The following is a 23,145-nucleotide window of genomic DNA, read 5'->3' on the forward strand; positions in this document are numbered from 1 at the left end:
GCCTGCCGCACGGAATATGTAAGAAATTGCTGATCTCCACCGTTTCCGACCATGCGCCACAGCTGCGCGTCCCGTGTTCAAGCAACGAGAGCGTGCCCAGCTCTGTGTGACTGAGAAGAAGCAGATGTTGTTCTTGCAATTCTCTACGCGCCTCTCAGAAGCCCGCTGCTCTGGCACTTGATCAGAGCTGGCTTTCGGCTTTGCCGCTTTTCCAGGCGTGTCCTGCACACGGCCAGCGCATCTTGTACACCTTTTGTCCTCAGCTCGAGCTGCCAAGACACTTTCTCTTCTTCAGCGTGTGGAACACTTTCATGCAGCTCTCGCACACATAAGAAACGAGGAGAGAAGCGCTTTAGTTGCCTTAGTCTTTCTGCGACCCAGACGTTCAACACAGCACCACAAGCTGGGCGACAAGAAGGGCACGTGAAGCAAACGCTTTTTCCTGGCCCATTTTGCTGTGCCACGCTCTTCTGCAGCTCTTCAGCGCTTGACAAACTCCAACGCACCTGCTGCTGCTGCTGCTGCTGCTTGTGCTTCCAGCTGACAAGGAGCACAGCGATCTGGCAGCAGGTTTCAGGTTGTGCAAAAGAAGAGCTTGGTGATTTGAATGTGCTGCAGATCCGTGTTTGTGCAAGTTGCAGGGGCAAGCTCCTGACAAAGGTGGTCGCCTGGCACACTTTCCCCTTTGCCAGCTGCAGTGGAAATGCTTTCGGCTGACATTCGCACCAAGAGAGGCAGATTGCGGGCCTCCGGACCACCGAGAAGGTAACTGCATGAAGCGGGGGGTGGCGGGAGTGTCTTTTGGCAGAAGCGGCGTTCTGGAGCGCTTGGCAGCCGGCGCAATGAGCGATGTGTGCGAGAAGCCGCCGCTTCGCATCCGAGAGGGTGAAAGCGCGAGCGCTGCCAAAAGGCGAGGAAGGAAGCCGCTTAGCTTGTGTACTAAGCTTTCCGAGTGGAAGTGTAACATGGCTGCTGCTCGCCCATCTGTTAGGAATCCTGCTCCATGCATAATTTTTGGAGTCTGAAGCCTGTTCGTGGCTTAGGGCCCCTTGACACAACGGCTGCCCTTTTACAGGGGAAAGTAAATTCACCTCCTTAGGTTCCTGACGTCAGCATTTAGAGGCGTTTGGCACTCCAATGGCGGCCCGAGTTCTAGGTGGTGTCGTGGTTTTAAACCACTAACTAAGAAAATTATTTACTTCTTGCTGTGAGATATGGATTAGAATAAGAGCAAAACAGGCATACAACTTAAAAGGGAAAAAAAAGAGAAAGTTTATTGACAAACCACAATAATAAGAACACCAGAATAAACTTCCAGAAAAACCTTTCCATCTCCTATCTACCCACTATTCTCTTGTTCACATGACAACAGAGACAAAAACTCTGGAACTCTGATGGTTAAAACAGTCTCAATTCTTGCTAGTATGTTCACCAGTCTTTATAGAGAAACAGAAGTTTCTTCCTGTTAATTTATGGAGTTTCTCACAAGAAAACTATTTTTGTTATAGTTTTCTATTGCCCTAATGTTAGCTGCTCAGAGCTGCTATTATTAGAGTTCACTCCTCCCATTTTCACATCACTCTGAAGTAAGTATGGGCCATGTGTCTAGAGATAACATTTTTAAGGATAAGTTATTCAAAGGCAAAAAAAAGTCTTCTTCATCTGTTTCTGTGAGCTTCACTAGAAAACAGTTTTCTCATAGCCTCTCAGGGCTTCAAATCTCTCAACAGTTTTCTCATGGCCTCTCAAGGCTTTTAATCTCTTAGTACTTCACTATACTATAATTACTCTTTACTCAAATTTACACTTTGAACACTATTCCTCTCTAGATCTTATATCATGAATTAAAAGAGTTCTTTTCAGGACTTCATTGTCCATCTCCATAGTTTTAACAGGGAGATATTTCAGCTTAATTAAAGCATCTTCTTAATTCTCTACCTTTCCTGAAGCTTCTTTTCCTTCTTGTCACTGGTAGTTTATAAAGTCTCTTTTCATGTTGATCTCTCTCTCTCTCTCTCTCTCTGGATAAAAAGATTAATCCGCAAGTCTCATCTGGGTAATGAAAGAGTTAACATCTTGCCCAGGCTTTTGTAGATGGTTCAGAGATCTCTGCCGAACAGGAGCTGGAGCCGTCTGCGATGGGAAGTTCCTCATGGCTGCTCTGGAGCGTGTGGTCGCTGTTTCAACCTGCTGCAAGTCCAGAGCCTTTCTCTTTCTTCACTGGGCAGTTTCTAGTGAATTAGTTACAGCAAAACCTGCAGCCGAGCCAGAGATCGGCTCGGCCCGGCCCGGGCCCAAGGAAAACCTTTCCCAGGCCCCCCCATCTCCCGGCCGGGAGACGGGGCAGGCCCGGCCCCATCCCCGCCCGGCCGCATGGCCTGGGCAGGGACGGGAGGCTTGGAGCTCCGCCACTCTCCACAGCCAGAAAACAAAGAGAGCCCAGAGAGCTCTGCTTTTACACTTTAAGGTAGGGTTCACAAGTTGATCCCACTTTTCAATGGCCTAAACTGCTGTCAATTCCCAGCAATGACCGATAATTGGTCAGGAGAAAAGACTCCAAGCACTTCCCAGCAACTCCAACTCCCTTAAAGGTAAAGTAACTCCATGAGAGGTGGGAGCAACTTGGGTCGGGGAGGATTCCTGTTCTGTTCATAATTTTCAGATCCAGAAGCCCGCTCGTGGCCACGGGACCCTGGACATGAACAGCAGCCTTTTACCCGGGGAAACAAAACTCACCCCCACAGGTTCCTGATGTCAGTTTGTCAAGGGCATTTGGCATCCAAGGGCAGCCCGAATTCTAGGAGCGGGCGGCTTGGGTCCGGGAGGAATTCTGCTCCGTTTGTAATTTTCAGAGGCAGAAGTACGCTCGTGGCCACGGGTTTGCCCTGGGAGGCAAAGATTTAGTTTCAGATAAGCATTGTTAAAGTGAAAGGTGTGGCTTTAAAGCCCGGGAAGTGTGAATTCCATTCCATTGCCGCAGGGAATGGACCCTGTGAGCACAGGAAGAATTGCTCCGCCCTGTACCCCTCGTGGGGTGGCAGCCCAGGGTGTTTTGATTGGGTTTGAGGCCCTGAGGTTTCTGCCTTGCTCTGTCCCTATTAGCCCCCGACCTTAAACTCCACCCTGGTTCTGTCCCACAAAACCCATCACCCTGCCTCTGTTCAGGGCTCTCTGTTTCTTGGATCTAAGCTGAGTTTGCTCCTGTGCTGAATAAATGGTTTCATTTATTGAGCAGAAGCCCATCTCGCTGGGGTCTCATGTTGGTCACTGGTAACTGTAGCATCCCTGGACGTGATCCTGCAGCTGTGGAATGAAGCAGGTGAGTAAATACCACTACATCAGCTAAAACTACTGCACACAGCACTGCTCACTCAACAGTGACCTCATGGTAGGGGAGTTGTCACTAAGCAAGGAAGGGCACAGCATGTGGGAGTGAAGGAATTCTTTTAGGCACTGAATTTGTGGGCATCCATTGTATGAGGATACTTCAGATTTCACTCCTGGAAACCAAAAAGTGATGTCTGACAACAAATCAGTCTCCAGACTCTGGTTATGATAATCATACAGAATGCTGAAAATAAGTGTAACATTATCTACCAGGAAACAACACCCCTGTCTTAGGGATCTTCCACTTCACAGAGGTCATATACTGAGAAAAAGCATCCAGAGGATGAAAAGAAGTAAAAAAATCAATGGATGATGTAAAGGTAATGACATTGGTGCCCTCACAGGGTTAGGCTGGGCAAGGGGCAGCTGCCACCAACCAGCAGAAGGCACCACTTATACCCAGCGGCTCAAGGTGAGCGGAGGTGCCACCCACTCTACCTGCAGTCCCAGGAATGGAGAACTTGGATCAGTATTTTCAGAGGATTGAAGTAAACATATTGTTCTGGGTTTCTCTGGTGGAAGTCTTCATGTTTAAAACTCACTATGTGCTTGTTCTTTTGGGGGAGGGTTGGACCAGGATAACAGGAGCAGGTGGTTATTTCTGGAGGACTGAAAATAAAATAAACTGTCCCTGTAAATCTCCAGCTGATGTTCTTATGGAAAAAGTAAATGTTCTTATGGAAAAAGTTCTTATGGGAAAAGTAAAGCTCTTATGGAAATCTGAACAGGTTGTAGTTTCTTTCATAAGAGAAAAGCCTGGGATTTTAGGTCCTCAAAAGTGATCGTATTTGACTTCCTGGGGCACAATGGCTGCTCAGGTAGGATTGGGTTTCCTTCTCTTGGATTGCTTTGTTCTTTGGGGACACAGCGTGTATCAGGCACTGAGAGACACAGGCTGCTGTGGAAGGGAAAACAAATTGTCTGATCTGGAAAAGCAGACCGGTTGGGAAAGTGTGCAGTCTGTGCTGCTTCACCTGAGACACTGCTACAGTTTCAAAAGTAAAAGCACAGTTACTGTGTCTGCCAAATGTAACTTTGGATGTTCCACAGTCATTCCCTTGAGAGTTACCACAATTAGAATTGTCATGATGCAAATCTGCAATGATCAGAGAGGCATACCTTCAGCTAACTGAAAATGTAGGAATTCTGTGAGGATGCTTCTACCTACACAATTCTCGTGTACAATGTGTGTTATGTGCAACAGCTTCTTGATATTTCTACAATGAACAAAAAATTGACTAGGACAACTGAAGATGGAAACAATTCCCTGGCAACTCAGACACACAGAGCTGATCCAGAAGTACTGGGTTTGAAGGCAATTCCTTGAGCACAGAGAGATGAGAGTGCTTGTGTGTTGTCCTGGCATGCATCAGTGCCAAGTCTCAGTATCCAGCAGAAGCTCATTACAGCTCCTGCAGGCTCATCTCTTGGAAAGGCACAAACCCAGTTCAGTTCTGTGTGTCCAGAGTGGGTTATCCACAGTCATAACACTGGGCATTAAAATAGCCAGGTGACTAAAAATGGAACCTAGTGCTTTTGTTTCCATATTACAGGATTTCAGTAGGAATGGAGCTGTTATTTTGAGGACAATATGGAAAATGTGACCTCAGAAATATTTCTTCATTGCCTACAAGTTGAAGTTTTCTGCTCCTCCAACTGCACTTGTGACCATTTTGCTTTCAAACTGAGTTTTGCAACTGTAAACATTCTTGGGTCCTTGGATACAAACTCGGTGCTTTCAGATTTGGATCTAAAAGCAGACATGAACTTCATGGCACTGATGCAGTCCTGGTTTAACGGGAAATTAAACCAGGGATGATCTTAACAACCCTTAAAAGCAAACCCAGCTCATTTGTAAAGCAGAGAGAGTAAGCACTAGTGTCATACACATTTATCAATTCATATTCTGCTTCTTCAGAAGTGACTTCAGCAATTGCTTCACACAGATGAGCACAGGTTTCCCCAGATGAACAATGGCCCCGTAACCCTGAGCAGTGCTGGAGGAAAACACTGCAGTCACTTTGTCACATGTCATTGCTGAGCCTGGAAACATTGGGTTTCAGTTCTAGGAATCAAAAGTAGGGAATATCACCTGGTACGCCCCATGGACTGGCTGCCCCTGAGATTGTGCTGGGCTGGCCCTGAGACCAGGTGCCACAAAAGCCACTCCATCACTGCTCTCCTCAGCTGGACAGGGAGGAGAATACAACAAAAGGCTCATGGATGGAGACAAGGAATTTCTACATTTGAAATGTTCGACACAGTTAAATAGCTTGGAACACACCACCAATCTTAAAGAGCTGTCAATACCTTTTCAGTCGTGTTTCAAGTTAACAAGACTGTTTTTAGAAAGAGAAATTATCTGCTCTTCTAAACTTTTGTTTCTGACTCATATATTTCATACCAGGTTTCTCATTTCTTTATTTCTCCTTCAAGTCCCTCTGACCCAGCAGAGGCTCAGGGGGTGCCCAGCAGCTGCACACCTGATGGGTTCTGTTCTGGTAAGAGCATCGCGCGCAGTCCGGAATCGCTCCAGGGAAATCTCTGCAAACCGAGCTCTCTCCGCTGTATTCCCTCCCTGCGGCCCCGCCATGGCAGGGGCAGGGACGGGCAGGGGCAGGGGCTGGGGGAGGGGCTGAGGCACGGGCTGGGGCTGGAACAGGGGCACTCCAGAGGCAGCCGGGCAGCTGTGCCCTGCCCGGACCAGACCACTCCCGCGGCGGCGGGAGGGACTGGGGCCGCGGGCCCCGGGCGGGGCGGTCCTGCCAGTCCGACCGTGCTCTGCCCGCAGAGGCTCTGCCCCCTTCCGGGATGGTGCCGGTTATTTATTGCGCTGCCAAGCACGGGCTGTCCCCAGGTCTCGGTGTCCCCTTTCAGCGCCGGCCGTGTGTCCTTGAAGCGGCGGCGGTGGCTCCCCGTGGGGTCCGCGACGCTCACGGCCAGTCGCCCACACCCTGGAGACTCCCGGGCACATGCAGCAGGGAGACGAGGTGCTTCTCTTTTGGCCACCTGCTGATCCAATCCCGCGTTTCCCCCTTTCCTAGGCATCGCTCTGTTCTGGGAAGCAACTGTGAGAACTCTTCCCGGTGAGTAACCACTGCCTGTTCCCACACCTTTCCCACCGCGAAATATCTGGTGGATATCCCCACACCAGAACGGTGACTTGTTGATGGCCATCCCTTACAACTTCTTTTTTGATCTCTAAGACAGTCAGCAACTTTTAAATTTCACTTGGCTGCCCGTGCTCTGTGAACTGAGGTGAATGGTTCTCTCCCAAGAAGACTCCAAAGTGTCACTTCTGAGCAGTTTGCAGATGCTCTCCTGTGGTCAGAACCATTGCTCTGCTACAGGAAATCCATTGCAGGAGGTTCAGTATACACAACCCTGCTATGGCAGCCATGCTCCTGAAATGTCACAGGAGCTGTTCTCCTCCTTTTTTACTGCACTAGAGCTGGAAAAAGCCATTTCTGTCTGTATTTGAGCTATGGAAAAAGAACTTTAAAATATCTGGGGGACACGGGCAATTGTCTAGACCGGCATTTTTAGACATGCCTCCTGGTATGAAGCACCTCATCTCAGTTACCTTTAAATAACGCTAATTTGGTTTTTTTGGGAATCCTGCATGAGTCATTCTGTCTCCCAAGCAAGAGTAAAGCACCACTCAGTAAAAACATTTATTGATTCAAAAGCAACTTTTACAGTGGGATTATTTGCATGTTCTTATCTGGAGTAATGGTTTCAACCATGAGGAACAATCTAAAGTGGTTTTGCTTCATACTCTTACTGAGTGCTTTCCCTTCTCTACCCCAGGGAAGTGCATTCCCTGTGATACATGCGCTATTTAAATCAGTGCCTTCTTTCACAGATGCCCTCAGAACATGTCTGATTGGACAAGTCTGTGGTATGTCTGGTAAGTTGGCTTTTAATCTTCCTAACCCAGAACTATTTGGAAGTTTTTATGAGCAGTACTTGGAGAGGGCAATGGAAATGTTTCTCTCGGGTAGGATCAGGGAAGGGTTTCTCTGTTTTCTGAGAGCTGCCAGAGGAATGGACTGGACAGTGGAGATTGGGTGTCAGGTGGGGACCAGCATTCACCCAGGGCTGTGTCATCTTTCCCTTCTGAGTGCACTGGAGTTGAACTCAAGGGCTTGTTTGCTCTTCCTAAATAGCCAGAGCGTTGCTGGCCATTGGCTCTTTGCACAGGGCAGCTTCTGCAGGGATTTGCTGGAATGTGGCCCTGCCCCATCTGCAGGACAGGGACTGTCACCCTCTGCGGAGCTGCCCCTCGGAGCTCCAGCAAGCACAGACCTGAGCATGGCCTGCTGAAAGGGGGAAACCGGGATAAGAGAGAGAGTATTCATAGCAGGATTCATCACTTACCTCACACGAGTTATAGCTGCCCTGACATTGAGTTCACAGTTTGCATTCTTTCCATATATTGACTTTGGTGATAGCACACAGAGGGAGCTTGTTACTTTTACCTCCTTCAGTCTGGAGCAATTTTGGTTGATACACAGAACTGTTTAAAAAGACACAGGTAACTGTAAAATAGATTGAGAGGGCTTGAGAAACGGAGGGGTGGGAAGGTGTAGTTTCAGCAGAGAGGAAAACCTGAAACACAGGTATAGCTGTCTAGGTACATTTTAAATTGTTAAATTATAAACTGCCTTAAGCAATAGGTAGAGATAGAATTGAGTTTTCAAGGCATAAATATAATTTAATATAATATAATTTCCATGCTCATTTATAAAGAGAAGCCTTAGACTTGTGGAAGTTCCTGCTTGCATTTCCCTCCAAGTACAAATCCTCTCTTGCTGTGGAAAGCAGAGCCATTCTCCCTGCACTGATGTTGAATATAATCCAAAATAGTGAAATGTTACAGCACCTGTGAACCAGAATGGGTTGTACTGATGTGCCGTAGTTCTTCAACTTGTGATTGTTTGTGATCCAACTTTCTAATCCAAGATCCAGCACCCATTCAGAACTAAATCAAGGAGGCTGGGCCTGTCTTCCAACCATTTGGAGTGAAATTATATTCTGGTTTAGAAGAAGTAAAACATAAGCAATGGAATGATGGTGTTTTCCCCCCTCTTTCAGGTTGATCTTGCTGACGGTGTTCCTGCTCCTGCTCTGTGGGGTCTCAGTGAGCTGCATCAAATTCTGCTGCCGGAAGAAGAGGCTTCCAGTGGAGACCTTCCCTCGGCACCCTTGTGACTTGACAGTGATTGGCCTTGACAGTGACAGCACTGCCCACAGCACAGTGACCTGTGAGTGTCCTGGGAATCGCCTGAGGAGCATTGCTCCTCAGCCTGTGCCTGGAGTTGTGTCCAGCCCCTGCAGGAATGGGAATTCCCAGTGAGCTCCTGGAAGAACTTCCAGCTCCACAGGGTGGGCACGAGAGGTGAAGGGAGGGATCAGGGTGACAGTGGGTGACAGTGAGTGACACTGAAGACCAGGACCGATTCTACTGATTCTATATGGACAGCTTTAGTATACGGTGGTTTTTTTTCTGAAGACACAGAAGTCTGTAATTTCCTGGGGAAAAAAAAGCAGGATTAGCCCTTTATATATCAGTGTCCCATACAGGTGTTTAATTTTTATTTTTATTTCTTTTTCTTCACAGCATATAGCTCATGGCAGTACCCTCCAAGTGTCCAGATTCCCTCGGTATTTGTGGATATGGATAAGAACACTGTGTCCCCTCCAGCTTACAGCCTCTATGCTATGGACCTGCCACCTTCCTATGATGAAGCTGTTCAAATGGGAAAGCAAGTGGCATGGACAAACCAGAAACTTAATGACATCCCTGAACAGGTGACACCAGGTGGGCTGAATCTCAGCCAGTCCCCACCTGACACAATCAATAGAGATCCAGCAACACAGACAAAGTCAGAAGATTCAGAAGATGCCAGAAAAGAACAGCCACAGGTCTGACTCAGTTCAGATGGGGAGTAAAGTAAGGGAAGGACAGTAAGAGTTAAAGAAGATGTGAAGAGTTTGGGTTTATTAGTAGGTTATGATAGAAAGATGTTTCTTTTCATGCCCTTGTAATATCTGTCAGAAGAAATGTTTTCTGTGACTGCTGTAATCCCCTGGTAAAGCTTCTTCATGGATATGAAATGAGGTAAAAGAGCAGCAGTTTAAAAATGCCTGTAAAAGTGGGATGTGAATGTATGTTCATCTGATAAAAAAAATTGTTCTTTGTGTCCAGCAATAAAAAAGGTCAGGTAAATTTTGCCACCTTGGGAATACACACTCAGAACAGTACAAACAGGAAGTTGTTCTAGAACAAAAGTTTCCGAAGCTGGAATTGAAGAGGGAATCCCAGCAAGTGACACTGAATAGCCTCTGTAATTTCTCTTCTTTTGAGAACATCAACTGCCCAGAAAACTGCTGAGGACAAAGTGATGCACAATAGCTCATGTTCCTCAAGGAGCAGAAAGATGCTAGGACAGGAGAGTGTGGAGGGAGTTGCTTTTTCACAGGGAGTGAGACAGATGAGACACGACACTTATAGTGGTGGTAGTGGTGGTCATGAGACCCCAAGGGATTGTTTTTGAGGTTCTGTAAATCTTTCCATTTCTATTTCCAAGATATGTTACCTTGTGGGTGGGTTCCCTTTGCTATTTATTTTTTCCAGATAAAGTACACATTAATTCCAAAGAGACACTTGCACACATGGTTTGGTACTACTGATGTGTTTCAAATATTCATCAAATATTTCAAAGATGTTTTGCTATCTGCTTAGGTGTCAGGGTCTCAGACAGCACAGGGAAGAAAAATCATGGGTTCTTGACAGCTTTTACCAGTTCAGAACATGGACAAGCTCAGGAATGAGCAGGGTGACACAAAACATGCTTGTGCTGAGCCATCCAGAATAAGTTAGAGATACAAATACCACAGTACACACTGGGAAAAAGTTCAAAGAAATTACTCTTAGGGATGGTTCTTTGTGCAGTACTGATAGAGGGATAACTGCTGAGCATTATTTTAGAGCTGGGAACTTGGAGCTGATTACAGCAGTCGCAGCCCAAACAAAAATATGGGCTCCAGAGGCAGGGTTTTTAATGCCAGCTCTTTCCCTTGCCCCTCCATATTCCAAATGGTCCAAATTTTGTCCACTCCTGAGCAGTGATTTTCTTTGAATCCACTTCAGCAAGGTGCTAATCTGGCTGCTTTAAGAACATGAGCAATTGCCAGGGTGGCTCATTGCTCTGGGTAAGAGCAGCAAGCAAAGCCTGAGAGCCCAGTGAATAAAGCATAAATTTAGGTGTCTGTCATTAACAGGCAGTAGAAGTGGTGGGCACAAAAGCCTGCACAGCTTTTAGAAGACTGTTATTCTCTGACAACCATTACTGCAAGAACTGCCCTGGGAATGAGCACTAATGATTGAAAAATGAAGATCTTTGCCAGACACAGGCCCGAGATGCTGCTGCAGAGTCGTGTGTGAGCTGTCCATGAGTCTGACTCCCCAGGAGAGGGTCACTTCTATATTTAACTTGCATGTAACGTACTATGAGGGTTGACTGGTATAACAAATCTGCTTCTCTTGTCTCCTCTCTGTAATCCTTCATTATATTTCTCCTGTTTTATTCTTTCCTCTGCTTTCTTTATCTGTGTCAAGATGGAAGATGGGCATAAACCAGGGTAACTATTTGGATGTCTCTGGCTGGAAGGGCAATATATGCCTCCTCCCAGATGTCTCAAAGTCATAAATACAGCAAATGTATTTTTATTTATTGAACTTTTCCACAGTACTCAGAAAGAAGCCTCTGCCCTTCCAAAGAAAGAATTTGTGTTGGAGGGAAATGGTTGAGCACTCACTGACAAATAGAGATGGGAATTCAAAGCCAGGCGAATGAAAGAATCGTGACTGACACAAGAGGGCAGTCCCTCACTTCTCGCTGTGTGCAAAGGATCATCACCGGCACCGGCGGGGAAGAGATCGAGCTGGCTGCAGGAGCACGGGGAGCCATCGCACCGTTCCAATTCCCTGCCCTCTGTGCCTCGGCAGCGCCTGGCACTGGACCTGCCAAACTGACAGGTCTGTTCTGTTTGCTCACAGGAGGTGCAAAAGCCCAAGAAAACCCCAAATGCCTGTGCATACTAGGAATAAGGGCATAATCTGCTCTTTCCTTTCTAGCACCTAAGGAAAAGTCTTGTGTTTTGCCCAGGCTCTTGCCTTGTAATGTAGTTCATGAATTCAGAAATTGTTAACAGGAACTCAGCCCCAATCAGCCCTCAGAACAGACTTACCCCTGCACACCGAAACCAGCTCTGTGTAACCTTCACAGTTAGGAAATTATTAAGGTCTTTCTTGTGACTGGCCTTCTCCAGAGCCTGCTAAGGGCGACCCCCATGCTGGAGTTCTTCTTGCAACGGAGGGTTGAAGAGATCCCTCATCTCTACACAGCTCCTGGTTCATGGAACAGTTAGAACTTCACATTTTTGAAGCCTACAGTTCTCTATCGCTTTGCGTGAAATTGGCCAGTGGATTCAGAATTTATTAGTTGGGCATGCAGAGTGGAAGGAGGGGAAGCAGGGCATGGATTTAGAGTTTGTGATTCCAAAACCTCGCTCCCAGAAGAAACCAGGTTTATAAAGAAGACCGGGGGGGAGATCATAGGTTTGACCTAATGCAGGATCTAAGAATTCTGATTTATCAGTCTGGTGGTTTTCACCATCGCTAGATCTATTCAAGTGTGATTATATACACACAAGCTTTGTGACATCTCTAAAGGAAAAGCCCCTCTCTGTAATTACCCGAAGTGCATTTTTAATTGTGATTTATATTTGGTCCTCAGTTTGGCACTGTTCAGCATGCAATTTTTCTTCTCTCATTTGTTCAAAATGATCATTTTGTCAGTTATTTTCTTCTGTTCTTTGCTGGCTGTCTGAAAGAGTCTGTGCTGGGGAGATGGACAGCTGAGGTTGGAGCCTCCATCACTTTCTCTCCTCTCACACACATGCACTCAGCATGAGGACTTGTGCTCAGAAAGAAAACACAGCCGTGGAAGTAAATTTCCTGAAAAATTCATGGGCTTTATAACCCAGAGCAAAGTATACCTTGGCTCTGTCATGAAATTCAGGCTGCAAATCCCCTTATAGCCAAGCTTGTTAAAGATATAAGTAAAGTGGTACCTCTAGAATGGCTTTGATAATTGATGCATTATAATCTTTGGAGAGTATTTAGTGGCAAACCTGCAGCATCCAGACTGAGGCATCAGTGGGGTCTGGATACAGGAAAAATGAGAGAAAAGTAGTTTCTTAGTCTGCCTCACAGTTGCCTTTGTCTGCCTCACTAGCCTAAATAGCTCAGGCTTGGCTGCTTTGTTTTCTAACTGCATTTTTTCTTTATCAGCTGCAGTTTTTGAGGGAAAAGGATCACTGCTGCTGCCGGTATGGATGAGTGGGACACTTGGACACGTGCAAAACCTGCTCATTTATGGAACAAAATGTCTCTGCCTCAACCACTCTTCATACTCTTGTCTGTCTCCTGGTTCTGATCCTAATCCTCTTTACCTGTTAGAACTCTTTTTGCTTAGGGAGACACTGACTAATTTTGGTGCAAGTAGCAAAGGTTCTTTCCTTCACCCACAATTAAAATTCAAACTGCAAGAGAAGCCTTGGAATCCTTTTCAGAGCAGACAATGAAAACAAAGTATCATGGGGGAATTGTGCTCTAAAAATTGGAGAAGACAATAAATGTTTTATGAAATTCTACATCCTAAGGTCAAACACAATGCACAAATAAGGCTTAGGTGCAAACCCACACTGCTGGGAAAACATTTTGTTCTGGTCAGTTAAAATTTAGAATATAAATGCCAGAGCTGCTCTCTTTATTTTACTGGAAGGAAAAAGAGGCCTGTAGAAAAGAATGCAGACTTTCAAAGATATTTCATTTCTTTTGTTAAAATAACAAAGCTCACCTTGGGCACTTGGAGAAAGGAGAAAATAAATTTCTCTTTCAAACCTAGAAATAAATCTGCAAACCTGAATCTTCATTAAAAATCTTCATTTTTACTCATTTTTTTCCCTGCTTTCCCAAGTAGCTCAAAAAGGAAACAAAGAAGAGCCTGGTGTCGAGCTCTTATTTGTGGATTTTTTATTCTCTCTTTCCATGATAGGAGTTTATGGCATAAACTACTTCCTTCTACAAGTGAGGAAGTGAAGTCCTGAGGTCCAAATACTGAGCTGGGAAACCCAGCTTGGCGACTTTTCTGCCACAGACTTCCCACATGACACTGGTCTGTAGAACAGGGGCTGTAGCACTGCCTTTTCTTGCAGAGAGTTTGGAGGATGAACACACTGAGCGTGGGTTGTGCTGTCACATTGAAATACAGGTACAGTCAGAGCATGATGAACTTCGTGTGAGACATGAAGTGCAGGAAGAAACCTCCCCACTCCTTCCCCCTCTTAAGGGGCTAATCGGGAGAAGAAACTTGCACAAAGTGTAAGATTTAGAAACGGCCCCTGGACTTCAGGTGCCTCATCACAACATTCCTAACTAGGGGAAGATGCTGAAAGAAACAGGCAAGATTTGTTCAGCTCCATGGGGCTGGAAATGTTTCTTTCCCCAAAAACCCTGCCAGGCAGCTGTCAGAAAGCCTGGACCGCTGTGCTGAAGGTGGGAGAAGCTGCTCTGCCCCGCACATAAGGTCACTCCAGATTGGTTTAGGAAATAGAACTGTGATTAGCCGGCAAAGCAGACAGCCATAAAAATAAACATCCCGTGTGTATTTGGAGAGCGTTTCTTCCGCCCTTGGCTGAGCTGCCTGCTCCCAGCAGATGGGGGAAGTGAGCCGGAGCGGCCCCGGTGAAGGTCAGCTGGGCAGACTGAAAGGCCAACACACTCAGCGGCAATTACATTTAGTGCGATTATTTGGGGGAAAAAAACGTGGTATGCTTTTATTCTTCACATATTTCGCATATAGAAACACTTTTCCCTCTTGATAAAAGGCCCACAGAACCTGCTATAAAATACTGAAATTCAAATGACTTGGGCCATCTGGGAAATAAAAAAGCGTATGTTCAGTTATTTTCCACTGTAATAATGAGGAAAAAATCGGTGATAATGAGTAAGGTTATCCCTCAATCAAGAAATATCCTGGAGTGTGGCAGACTCAAGCTCTACCACAGATATCATGGGCATCTAAATGATTTTCAAAATCTCTGCCACTATTTTCCACTGGTAAACAGTTCTAGGATCCAGAGGTTGGAAGGGACCTTTAGACATCTCCTGCTGCTCACTGGGGTCAGCCAGAGCAGCTTGCCCTCCCTACAGTTGCTCTGAATTCTCCAGGGATGCAGATCTCACTGCCCATCTGGGCAACCTGTTCTACTGTCTGACCCCTCTTACAGTGAAAATAGCTTTTTGGAATGTTGAAGTGGAATTGTATTTGGGATTGTTCCTACTGCTTCATACTGTGCAATCTGGTGCCCAGTGAGAAAAGTCTGCCTCTGTCTTCTTTATACTTTCCCCCCAGGTATTTATACGCATTTATTAGATTCCCCCTGTACCACCTCATCCAGGGGCCAAAGACTCCCAGCTTGCTCATCCTTCCCTCATACGTCAGATGCTTCAATGCCTTAATCATCCAGATATTTAACTCCATCTTTTCCCTGAACTGCAGTGTGCTATTTACTGGATTTCTCCTGCCTGTGGAATGAAGAGCTGCAGAAAGCAGAGTGTGATGCCCCCCATGGATGCCTGTCCCTGTACCTCTGCCCTGGCTGACAGCGGTGCTACCTGGGCACAGGGTGATTGCAGGACTGGCACGGCCATAGCATTACCTCCCACCCATGAGCATGTGACAGCTGCTACCTCAGTGTGGCCACCGTGGCATGGCCTCACAGGAAGGGGAGTGCCAAGGTGAAATCAGAGGAAGATAAATCTTCCCTCTCTCCTCCGTTCTACATGACCTGTTTAACCAGAATTGGATAAACTGCTGGAAAGCAGGAAAACTAAATTCAACCTTCCTCATGCTTTGCATGGGGTTTTGGGGTGGAAGGTGCTACAGAAATACCCCTCCTTGGGAGACCATGCTTTAGAAGCAGAGGAAATTGCCTGGATTAAAAAAAGAACACAAGGAACTATGTTTTTCCAGGCCAGAGAAGGGAGCTTTCCTTTTCTCTAGTTTATTTTGTCACCAACAAGAAAACCATATTTCATCAGAGCTTGGCCTTGCTCCTCCAGGTTTCAATCAAAATGGTTATTGATGTGAAATCTTAAGTGAACTGTTGCTAGAGATACTGCAAACCCACTGCTCAGTGCTATGCCAGAATAATAGTAATGAAAATTCAAAGTTTCTCATTGATTCCTACCTCTTGATTTCTTAACACATCCCACTATTTTACGTACAAAGCCTATACCCCAGAATCTCCAGGCTTTAATCAATGTGCAAGATTCCAGGTAACACACATTACTGTAATTAGCACAACAAAATCAGGATAAGAATAATTTGAGCATCTATGGGATTAGTTTGGTGATTTCTTCATCCATTCATAACTATAAATCATAAAAGTACAAGTGTGTACACATGTCTAATCCACTGATGGCTGTCACATACAGCCCTTTTTCTTCCCATTTTTGTGATCAGGCCTGCTCCTTTCAGGCTCCTTGGTCCCTCTTTCCCTTTTGTAACTCTGTGCAGCCACTTACCCATGAACCTGTGGTTAATCCTGATGCCCACACTGGCTTATTTGAGTCTGAAACAACATTCGGAGAAATTAAACTAAAGGGAGCTTCTCATCCATCTGGGGATGGGGTGGGGGATGGAAGAGGCAACTGCTATGTTCAAAAATCAGTCAGATTGTTCTTTATGACATGAGCCCCAAAACACAGGTGTTGATGTAGAAGGGTCTTTCTTCAAATCTGTATGTCTGAGTTCTAGTGATTCGCATCTAAAGCTGTGGCTGCATTGTCTTGAATTCAGGGAAGGCTCCAGTATAAAATCTCTGGCACAGGAAGTTCAGCTTCCTCTCCAGACTTCCTTCCTCCATCTCATATATATATGCAGAACAGCAGGAAATTTACTTTGGCCTTGCCAGTGCAAGTGAAAACTCTCAGGATTGCAGAGCAGTGTGAGTTTATGGCCAACACCTTCAGTTCAAGTGTTCAAGTGAGGCACCACAGACCAGTGGTTCTTGGTGACAACACCTAATACCAAAATATCCTCAAGTGCTGAGCTGTGTTTGGTACCTGCAAGTGAAGCTGCACCCAGTTCCTCAGCAAACATGATCAACAAGGGTGACATTCTTAGTGACATTCAAACCATTTCCACAGTCAAACTTACTGATGACAGTGAGCATCAAAGGAAGAGAATTTGACCATCATGTAACTTTGCTACAATTACAAAGTAAGAAAAACTGTGCAAAAGCAGGATTGGATCCAGTCAATGCCTAAACTATCACTAATTTTAACAGGCGAATTTCTCTTTCTAGATTTTTCTCTAGGCTTTGGTGTCCTTTAAAAACAGCCTGCTAGACTTCAGGCCAAGGTTGAGGCAGTTCAATTGTCCAGTTTGAGCTTCAAACTAAAACAGGAAAAATGTGAACAGCATTACAACTGGAACTTGATGTGAAGTTTTCTGGAAGAATGGCAATGTCTGAGCATGGCACAACATTAGAGACCTCTGAGGTACGTCTGTAGGAGTAGGATCTGTGTGGATCTGTGTGCAGAGATCCTCACCAGCATCCCAGAAACAAAATGCTTTGGACTGGGGCACTCACCAGGGCTAAACTGAAGTACAGCAAGGCACTGATGCAGCTCATGATGCTTCCAGTTCTGGAAACTGCCTGTGCGGCTCTCTGGGATGTGTGGCTGCCAGTGCACAGTGCACGTATTCCCTACAGGAATTCTCTCCAGGTGTAACAAAGCCAGCAGGCTGTGCTTGCAGAGTGTGACTAAGCTCCACCAGGCAGAGGTTATTCCAGCCCCTCTCCTGAATAGAACGTGCTATACTGGGGAAGGAGCAGAAGCAGCACCTGCTCCAGTAACTTTCACAGCGCAGCTGGAGGAGCTACCCAGAGTGCAGTGAAAGAGGACAGCACCTGCATGGCTCAGTCCCTTCAGGACAGCCCCAGCACAGACTGTTATAGGCAGTAGGACTGGGAACAGAGCAGGCAGCTCTGCTACCCCCCTTCATTAAGTCTCTGTTCCCAAGACCTCCCTCCCCTCTCACTTCCAGACAGAAATACACAGACCTGGATTTAGCTGTAGCATAGGCTCAGCCGGCACAGAAATAACTTCAGGCAGCCCATGCAGACAGAGTGGAACACTGCCTTTGGCTCCTCTCTGCCAGCCTTCCCAGGAGACACGTGCTCCCAAACACCCAGCCTCCCGTCGGGCTGGAAAAATGCCACGATTGGAAAGCACAGACAGGGGAGTCACCTCAGTGTCATTGCAGTGGGTTGGTCTGGGCAACAGGAAGAGCTTAAAATCCACCAGTCACCTGCTACTTCATAGAAGAAAATAGAAAAAGAGTCATTAGTTTTAGTCACATCCAGATGCTCAAAGTGAGAGATTAATAAATAATAAATAGGAGTAGCATCAATTACAAATGCCAAAGGGGGATGATGTCTCTGGATGCATTTGCTGACTGGTGCATATTAGGAAACCACAGAGTGCTTTTAGCTTTGACTCCAACATTAATTTTGGCAGCAGAAAGAGGTTTTATTAAAAGTACTGACAATGTCATTCATCTTTATTCATATTACATTTGTTACAAGGATTTAAACCCCAATATGGAACTATGGGGAGATGAAAAATTTGAAATTGACTCATCTGATCATAAAAATAAATGAAACTCTAAACATGTTTTAACTAGTAAGAAGTACATTTGGGTATTATGTATTATATTCTCATACTGGAAGGTGGTACTGATACGAACTATTTTTCAAGGTTTGTTTTTTCTCTAAGGTGTTTATTTTGAACCCTTTACAAACTAAACTATTTGTAGGTATGCTATGATGGTAGCCCATAATCCACAGGGGAAAAATAAATAAAAGGTGGAAATTCGAAGAATTGAAACCATTCAATCATTATTTTAAATATTAAATTCAAAGGAAACAAAACTATTCTTTGAAATACTAGCCAGTAATCTAAGAGGTTCAAAATCCCACCGTATGTCCATTTACTCAAAATTGTCTTTTTTTTAGTTAGTTTCGTTTTTTCAGTTAAGTGCTGAATAGTACATAGATAATGCTAGATCTTTTCTAGGATGTTCCCAAGCTGAAGTTAGTGGGGAATTTAAGTTACTTGCAGTCTGGGACCCCTAACCAGAAATCCAGATTTTTCTGCTGCAAATGCAAAATTTGCAAAATGAAAAAAAATATTTCTGATTCAAATCCCTACTGGCACCACTGTGGCAGAAATTACAAAAGCGCAATGGCCTTTCTGTTTTATGGCATTGACGTAACACCACCAGAAATGGAAGAACACAACTCCACCCCAACACACATTGGCAACACTGCGGCTCTGGTGCTTAGCTTTTGGAGGTGACAAATGAGCACTTCATGTTGTTCCTGGTGTAGTATAAAAGCTGTTTTCCAGCTGTGACTGTTCTTGAGTAAAAATGCCTTTAATCAAGTATCACATCTCAACACACAATAATCACCTACAAGTACATTTTATTCTCAGTTCTGAAACTGGATTGTTCAGTGAGTGAAAAGTTAAAGATTTTTAAAGGACACTGGGTTTTTATGGGGTTTCTTCCTCGTTTTGTGTTTGTTCATGATAATGTTATCGTTGGGGAAAGGGGGGAGTTTATGTTACTTTGAGTATCTATTTTTTAATGTATTTCTTGACTCTTTGGAACTTCTTAATCTAAACTTGTTTGTGTTTTAAGGTTTATAAAAATATTTGCCATCAAAATTATTTCTCAGTAAATATTTTGGCTTGACTAAGCAGAAATATACATGTAGAGGGGCTTATTTTTTTTCCACTATATGTAATTGTCTTTGTATAAAAACTAAATTTCACATGCTGTTTGTTTGCTAAAACATTCATTCAGCCTCTGAAAATCTGGCTGTGCTGGCTGTTTGTACTTTGTCAGTTCCCTTGAGCAGTGGCTTGAGAGATGCTACACTTTACATAAGTTTTTCTTTGCTGCTTGGAAACATGAATTTTATAAGCATATTCTTTGTAATGGGTCCTCCCAAGGAAGGGTTTCACAGAATTGCTGACAAATGGTTTGAGATTTGGGATATTTACTGTAACAGATCCCAGAGGTCACAAGAAAGTTCTCTTTTTTGTAAATTTAGAATCCAGCCCAGCCCCGCACTTGAAGGATATGAATTTCAGAGATAGCAGAGTAGAGCTTGGCTGCAAGTTCTTTCATTCTGAGCAGCAACTGAACTGTGTTTTGCTTGGTCCCAGTATATTTTCCCAAATAAATACTTATTTTTGGAGTATGGGATGTAACCATCACTGAACCTACTCATTTCATTACCTACTGCAATTCAATTAATGTGTCCTGAACTTTCCAAGCATACCTTGTCCCTCTTCTCTGTGGCAATCAGGGTTTGTTTGACTTCACAAGGATTGTCCAAGGTACAAGTCCCCTGACCATGAATATTTTTGTTTTGTAACTGAATTTTTGTCTTCTGAATTCTGGAATCTTGCAGCAGCACTGAAGTTCTCCTTCAGCTGCAGGTCAGGCTCTTTGAGAGAATTGTTTGGTAGTAGCTTCCCCTAGGATACATACCTGTGCCCACTTTCCCAGACTGCTCTGTCAAAGATGGAAGAATGGGAAGGAAGCTCCATGGGAATCTGACACACAGCAAGGTGAGAAAATTCTTTCTTGTCTTTGAAGGTATTTCAAACTTCACCACAGGTCTGGTGTGTCAGACATCATGGAAAGTTTAGTAGCTAGGCTGAATTCTCTCTGTGGATTCTAAACTCCTGGGTCCCAGTTGTTTTTCTGTTCACTGATCAACAAACCCCTAAAGGAAAGTCCCTTTAAATGGGGAAATATGAGGCTTTCAGTGGGGAAATATGAGGCTTTAAGCTTTCACTCAAACTCCTTAATCAGTATTCATGCAATCCAAATGTTATCTACTTAAAGGAAGACCTGCATGCGTGCAATTGGTTAGGTGTGTTCATAGACGTGTGTAAACACACAGTGCAGAATCTGATTTCTAAGATGAGTATAACAATTTCTTTTGTTGCTATTATTTTCCAAGAGCAACAAAGGACTTTTAAAAGCCAAGCTACTGCTTGTAAGTTTAAAGGTACAGCAAAAATGTAAACTCACAATAAATACCTAAGTACAAAGGAAAGCCAGAATAATCTCCAGCACATGGAAAAGAGCTCTGATACAAAACTGATTGTAGGAAAAAAATGCTCAAAGCTATTCTTCTGGCTCTCTCGTGATGGATTTGTATAAATTGAATGAAAAAGAGGAAAATTGGTGTTTGTTAAGTGCATAAGCATGCTCAGACCAACCTTGAGACACCTGTTTATGTTTCAAGGTTGGAAGATGAAATAACAGAAAAGTTCAGAACAGAGCTCTCCCAGCAGAGAAGTTTTGTGTTTTGTCAAACAAGTATCCACATAGATTACAAAATTCTGTATTTGTGTCACACTGTAGAATTGTATCACAGTATAAAATCAGGTGTTGACTGTGAGGAACAGTAGATCTAGGTTCAAGCAATCCCAACATTCCACCTCCCTTCTTTCCATAAAGTGCTGGGTGTTGGTGTCTAAATAATTTCACATCATTCTGCATCAGCTTCCTATGTCTAAGACAACAGCATTGATATTTTTTGGCTTTGGAAAATGCTTCAAAATCTGCCAAACATAGGAACTAGGAATAAATATGTATTATTGTTGAAGTCAGAGATACCTGTGGCATTGAGTTTTTTAAAAGGGTCACAAAGGAATAGAAGCAAGGTTTTTCCCTGGAAATGAAAGCACCTCCAGCCATAATTTTTGAGAAAACAAGACTAGAATTTGTGAGAAAGCAGAACTAGATATAATGCCTTTTTAAGGACATGGAGCCCAGTGTGTCCTGTTCCAATTCTGCCTCTGCTCAGGACGAAATATTCAAAGACAGTCATATAACAGACATGATGACAACGTTCCCAGGAACACATCCAGGAAAGCTCTGGGCCTTCACTAAAACCCTGCTACTTCACTTACACAGCAATGGATTTTTCTAAAGGATTTTGAAGTGACTTCCAAAGTCTCTCAACAATTCTGAATCAACTGTCCTTGAAGCCATTTTACACATAACCCATCCTGATCCTCACCATAAGGAAGGAATTCAGGAACATCTTTCACAACTGTATTAGTTATAAACTCAGGTGTATGGACTTTCCTAATTGACACGAAGACTCTCAGAACCAGTTCCCCTAGCCTTAAAACCTTGTCAATCATATTCTCTGAAGACTAACACAGTTTTGCTAATTTTAAGCCATGTTCTCAGAAGTGTTTAAAATAACTCTTTTGTTCCATAATAATAGGGAAACTGAAAGAAACTGTGAGAATGCAGAATGTAACTAAGGAGACTGAGCTACTCCTACTTTTTTCTCTGCCTGTCCCCACTGAAGATTTCTACTCAGTTTGCTTTTACTTATTTATTTTCTCTAATGAATGATCTTGATATTCAGCTACCTGGGTCCTTCCTCAGAATGCAGCAGTGATGATTGTCATCCAATTGTTAAGAAATGGCATATAACAGCAGGTTGGAACTGCTCTGAATAAGGTTTTAAAAAAATAAAACAATGGGTAAAAAAAAAAAAAAAGGGTTCTGAATAGACTCAAGATTGAAGCACAGCTGAAGTTTAGACATTGTATAGGCTTCTTTTAATTTCGACGCAATGTCAGGAGAAATGAGAGTTCTGCTTTGCTTTAGAGACCAAATGGAGAACTTCAAAATAATTCAAAATCTCGTGAGTGTCTCCTTGGCTCTCTCCAGGGTTCACAGAATTAAGGGATACAAAGGCAGACAAAATGTTATGGGATGGGAAATGGCATGATTCTGGAATATGAGGTAGAGTTTTGAGCTAGTCTATTAAAAATACATACCTGAGGTTACAAAGAAAGGAGGCAAAACATAATTATTACTTAAGCAGTATTCTTATACCATCTGAGGAGCTTTGCAATTTTGAGAAGTGCTGATTTTTCACTCTTTTGTAGAAAGCATAATTTATACCTGTTTGATAACAGTCATTGTTTCAGAGACCAGGAACATCTTTATTTACCATAAGAATCATGCAGTATTTTCACTCAGGTAGCATGTAAATTTTGATTATAACAGTGGTATTTGTATGAAAAATTTAATTACTTTAAGAAGTGAAACTGCCCAAAGCTTCACCTAACTCAGGATGCTCCCTACAAAGGGGTTAATGTCAGCTGATTGAGAAAAAGGTGAAAGAAATTTTGCAATGGAGAATTGTGGAGCAACCTTTCTACAGAGAGGTTTTCTGTAGCTCTAACCCAGGACCAAAACTGTAACTTCAAAGTGGACTAACAAAATAACATTAAAATTTGGTTTATTAATTATCTATACCAGATCTTCAAGTATTCACAGGTATTTTCAGCTAAACTTTTAGTTACAAACAGTATTTTTGCAGTGTATAGAAACAGATGAACTTATATCTGGTAAGTCCACTTAATTCTGGTGACTTGCGTATTCATCCAGTGAACAGTACAAACTGTGGCAGTTCATGGATCTTGTGAAAAATTAAGATTAAAAATTAAAAAGAAATTTAAAAAAATAAGAAAATGCCTATACAGCAGCTTCCGGCACAGGA

The 23,145-nt window shown here is 43.9% G+C and overlaps 1 protein-coding gene across 2 annotated transcripts; it reads left to right on the top strand.

The window, feature by feature from the left end:
• Positions 1 to 6,103: 6,103 nt before the first annotated feature.
• On the top strand, positions 6,104 to 9,622 carry TMEM52 (transmembrane protein 52). 2 transcript variants are annotated; one of them, XM_023940463.2, is made up of 4 exons: positions 6,104 to 6,473; positions 7,253 to 7,297; positions 8,485 to 8,654; positions 9,011 to 9,622. In XM_023940463.2, exons 1-4 carry the CDS (start codon positions 6,199 to 6,201, stop codon positions 9,319 to 9,321), a joined length of 801 nt encoding a protein of 266 aa, XP_023796231.2. In that variant the 5' UTR covers positions 6,104 to 6,198; the 3' UTR covers positions 9,322 to 9,622. The 2 variants fall into 2 exon arrangements, with proteins under 2 accessions (XP_023796231.2, XP_023796232.1); XM_023940464.2 differs by having other exon boundaries at positions 6,243 to 6,473; positions 7,198 to 7,297.
• Positions 9,623 to 23,145: the final 13,523 nt, after the last annotated feature.

Source organism: Cyanistes caeruleus, chromosome 22, assembly GCF_971803275.1.
Source record: "Cyanistes caeruleus chromosome 22, bCyaCae1.hap1.1, whole genome shotgun sequence".
Classification (NCBI taxonomy): Eukaryota; Metazoa; Chordata; class Aves; order Passeriformes; family Paridae; genus Cyanistes; species Cyanistes caeruleus.

Excerpts from the sequence above, each read along its gene's own strand:
- TMEM52 (XM_023940463.2), top strand. The coding sequence starts at position 6,199 with ATGGTGCCGGTTATTTATTGCGCTGCCAAGCACGGGCTGTCCCCAGGT. Across the intron at positions 7,298-8,484 it reads ACAAGTCTGTGGTATGTCTG|GTTGATCTTGCTGACGGTGT; the intron begins GTAAGTTGGCTT and ends CCCCTCTTTCAG. Across the intron at positions 8,655-9,010 it reads TGCCCACAGCACAGTGACCT|CATATAGCTCATGGCAGTAC; the intron begins GTGAGTGTCCTG and ends TTTTCTTCACAG.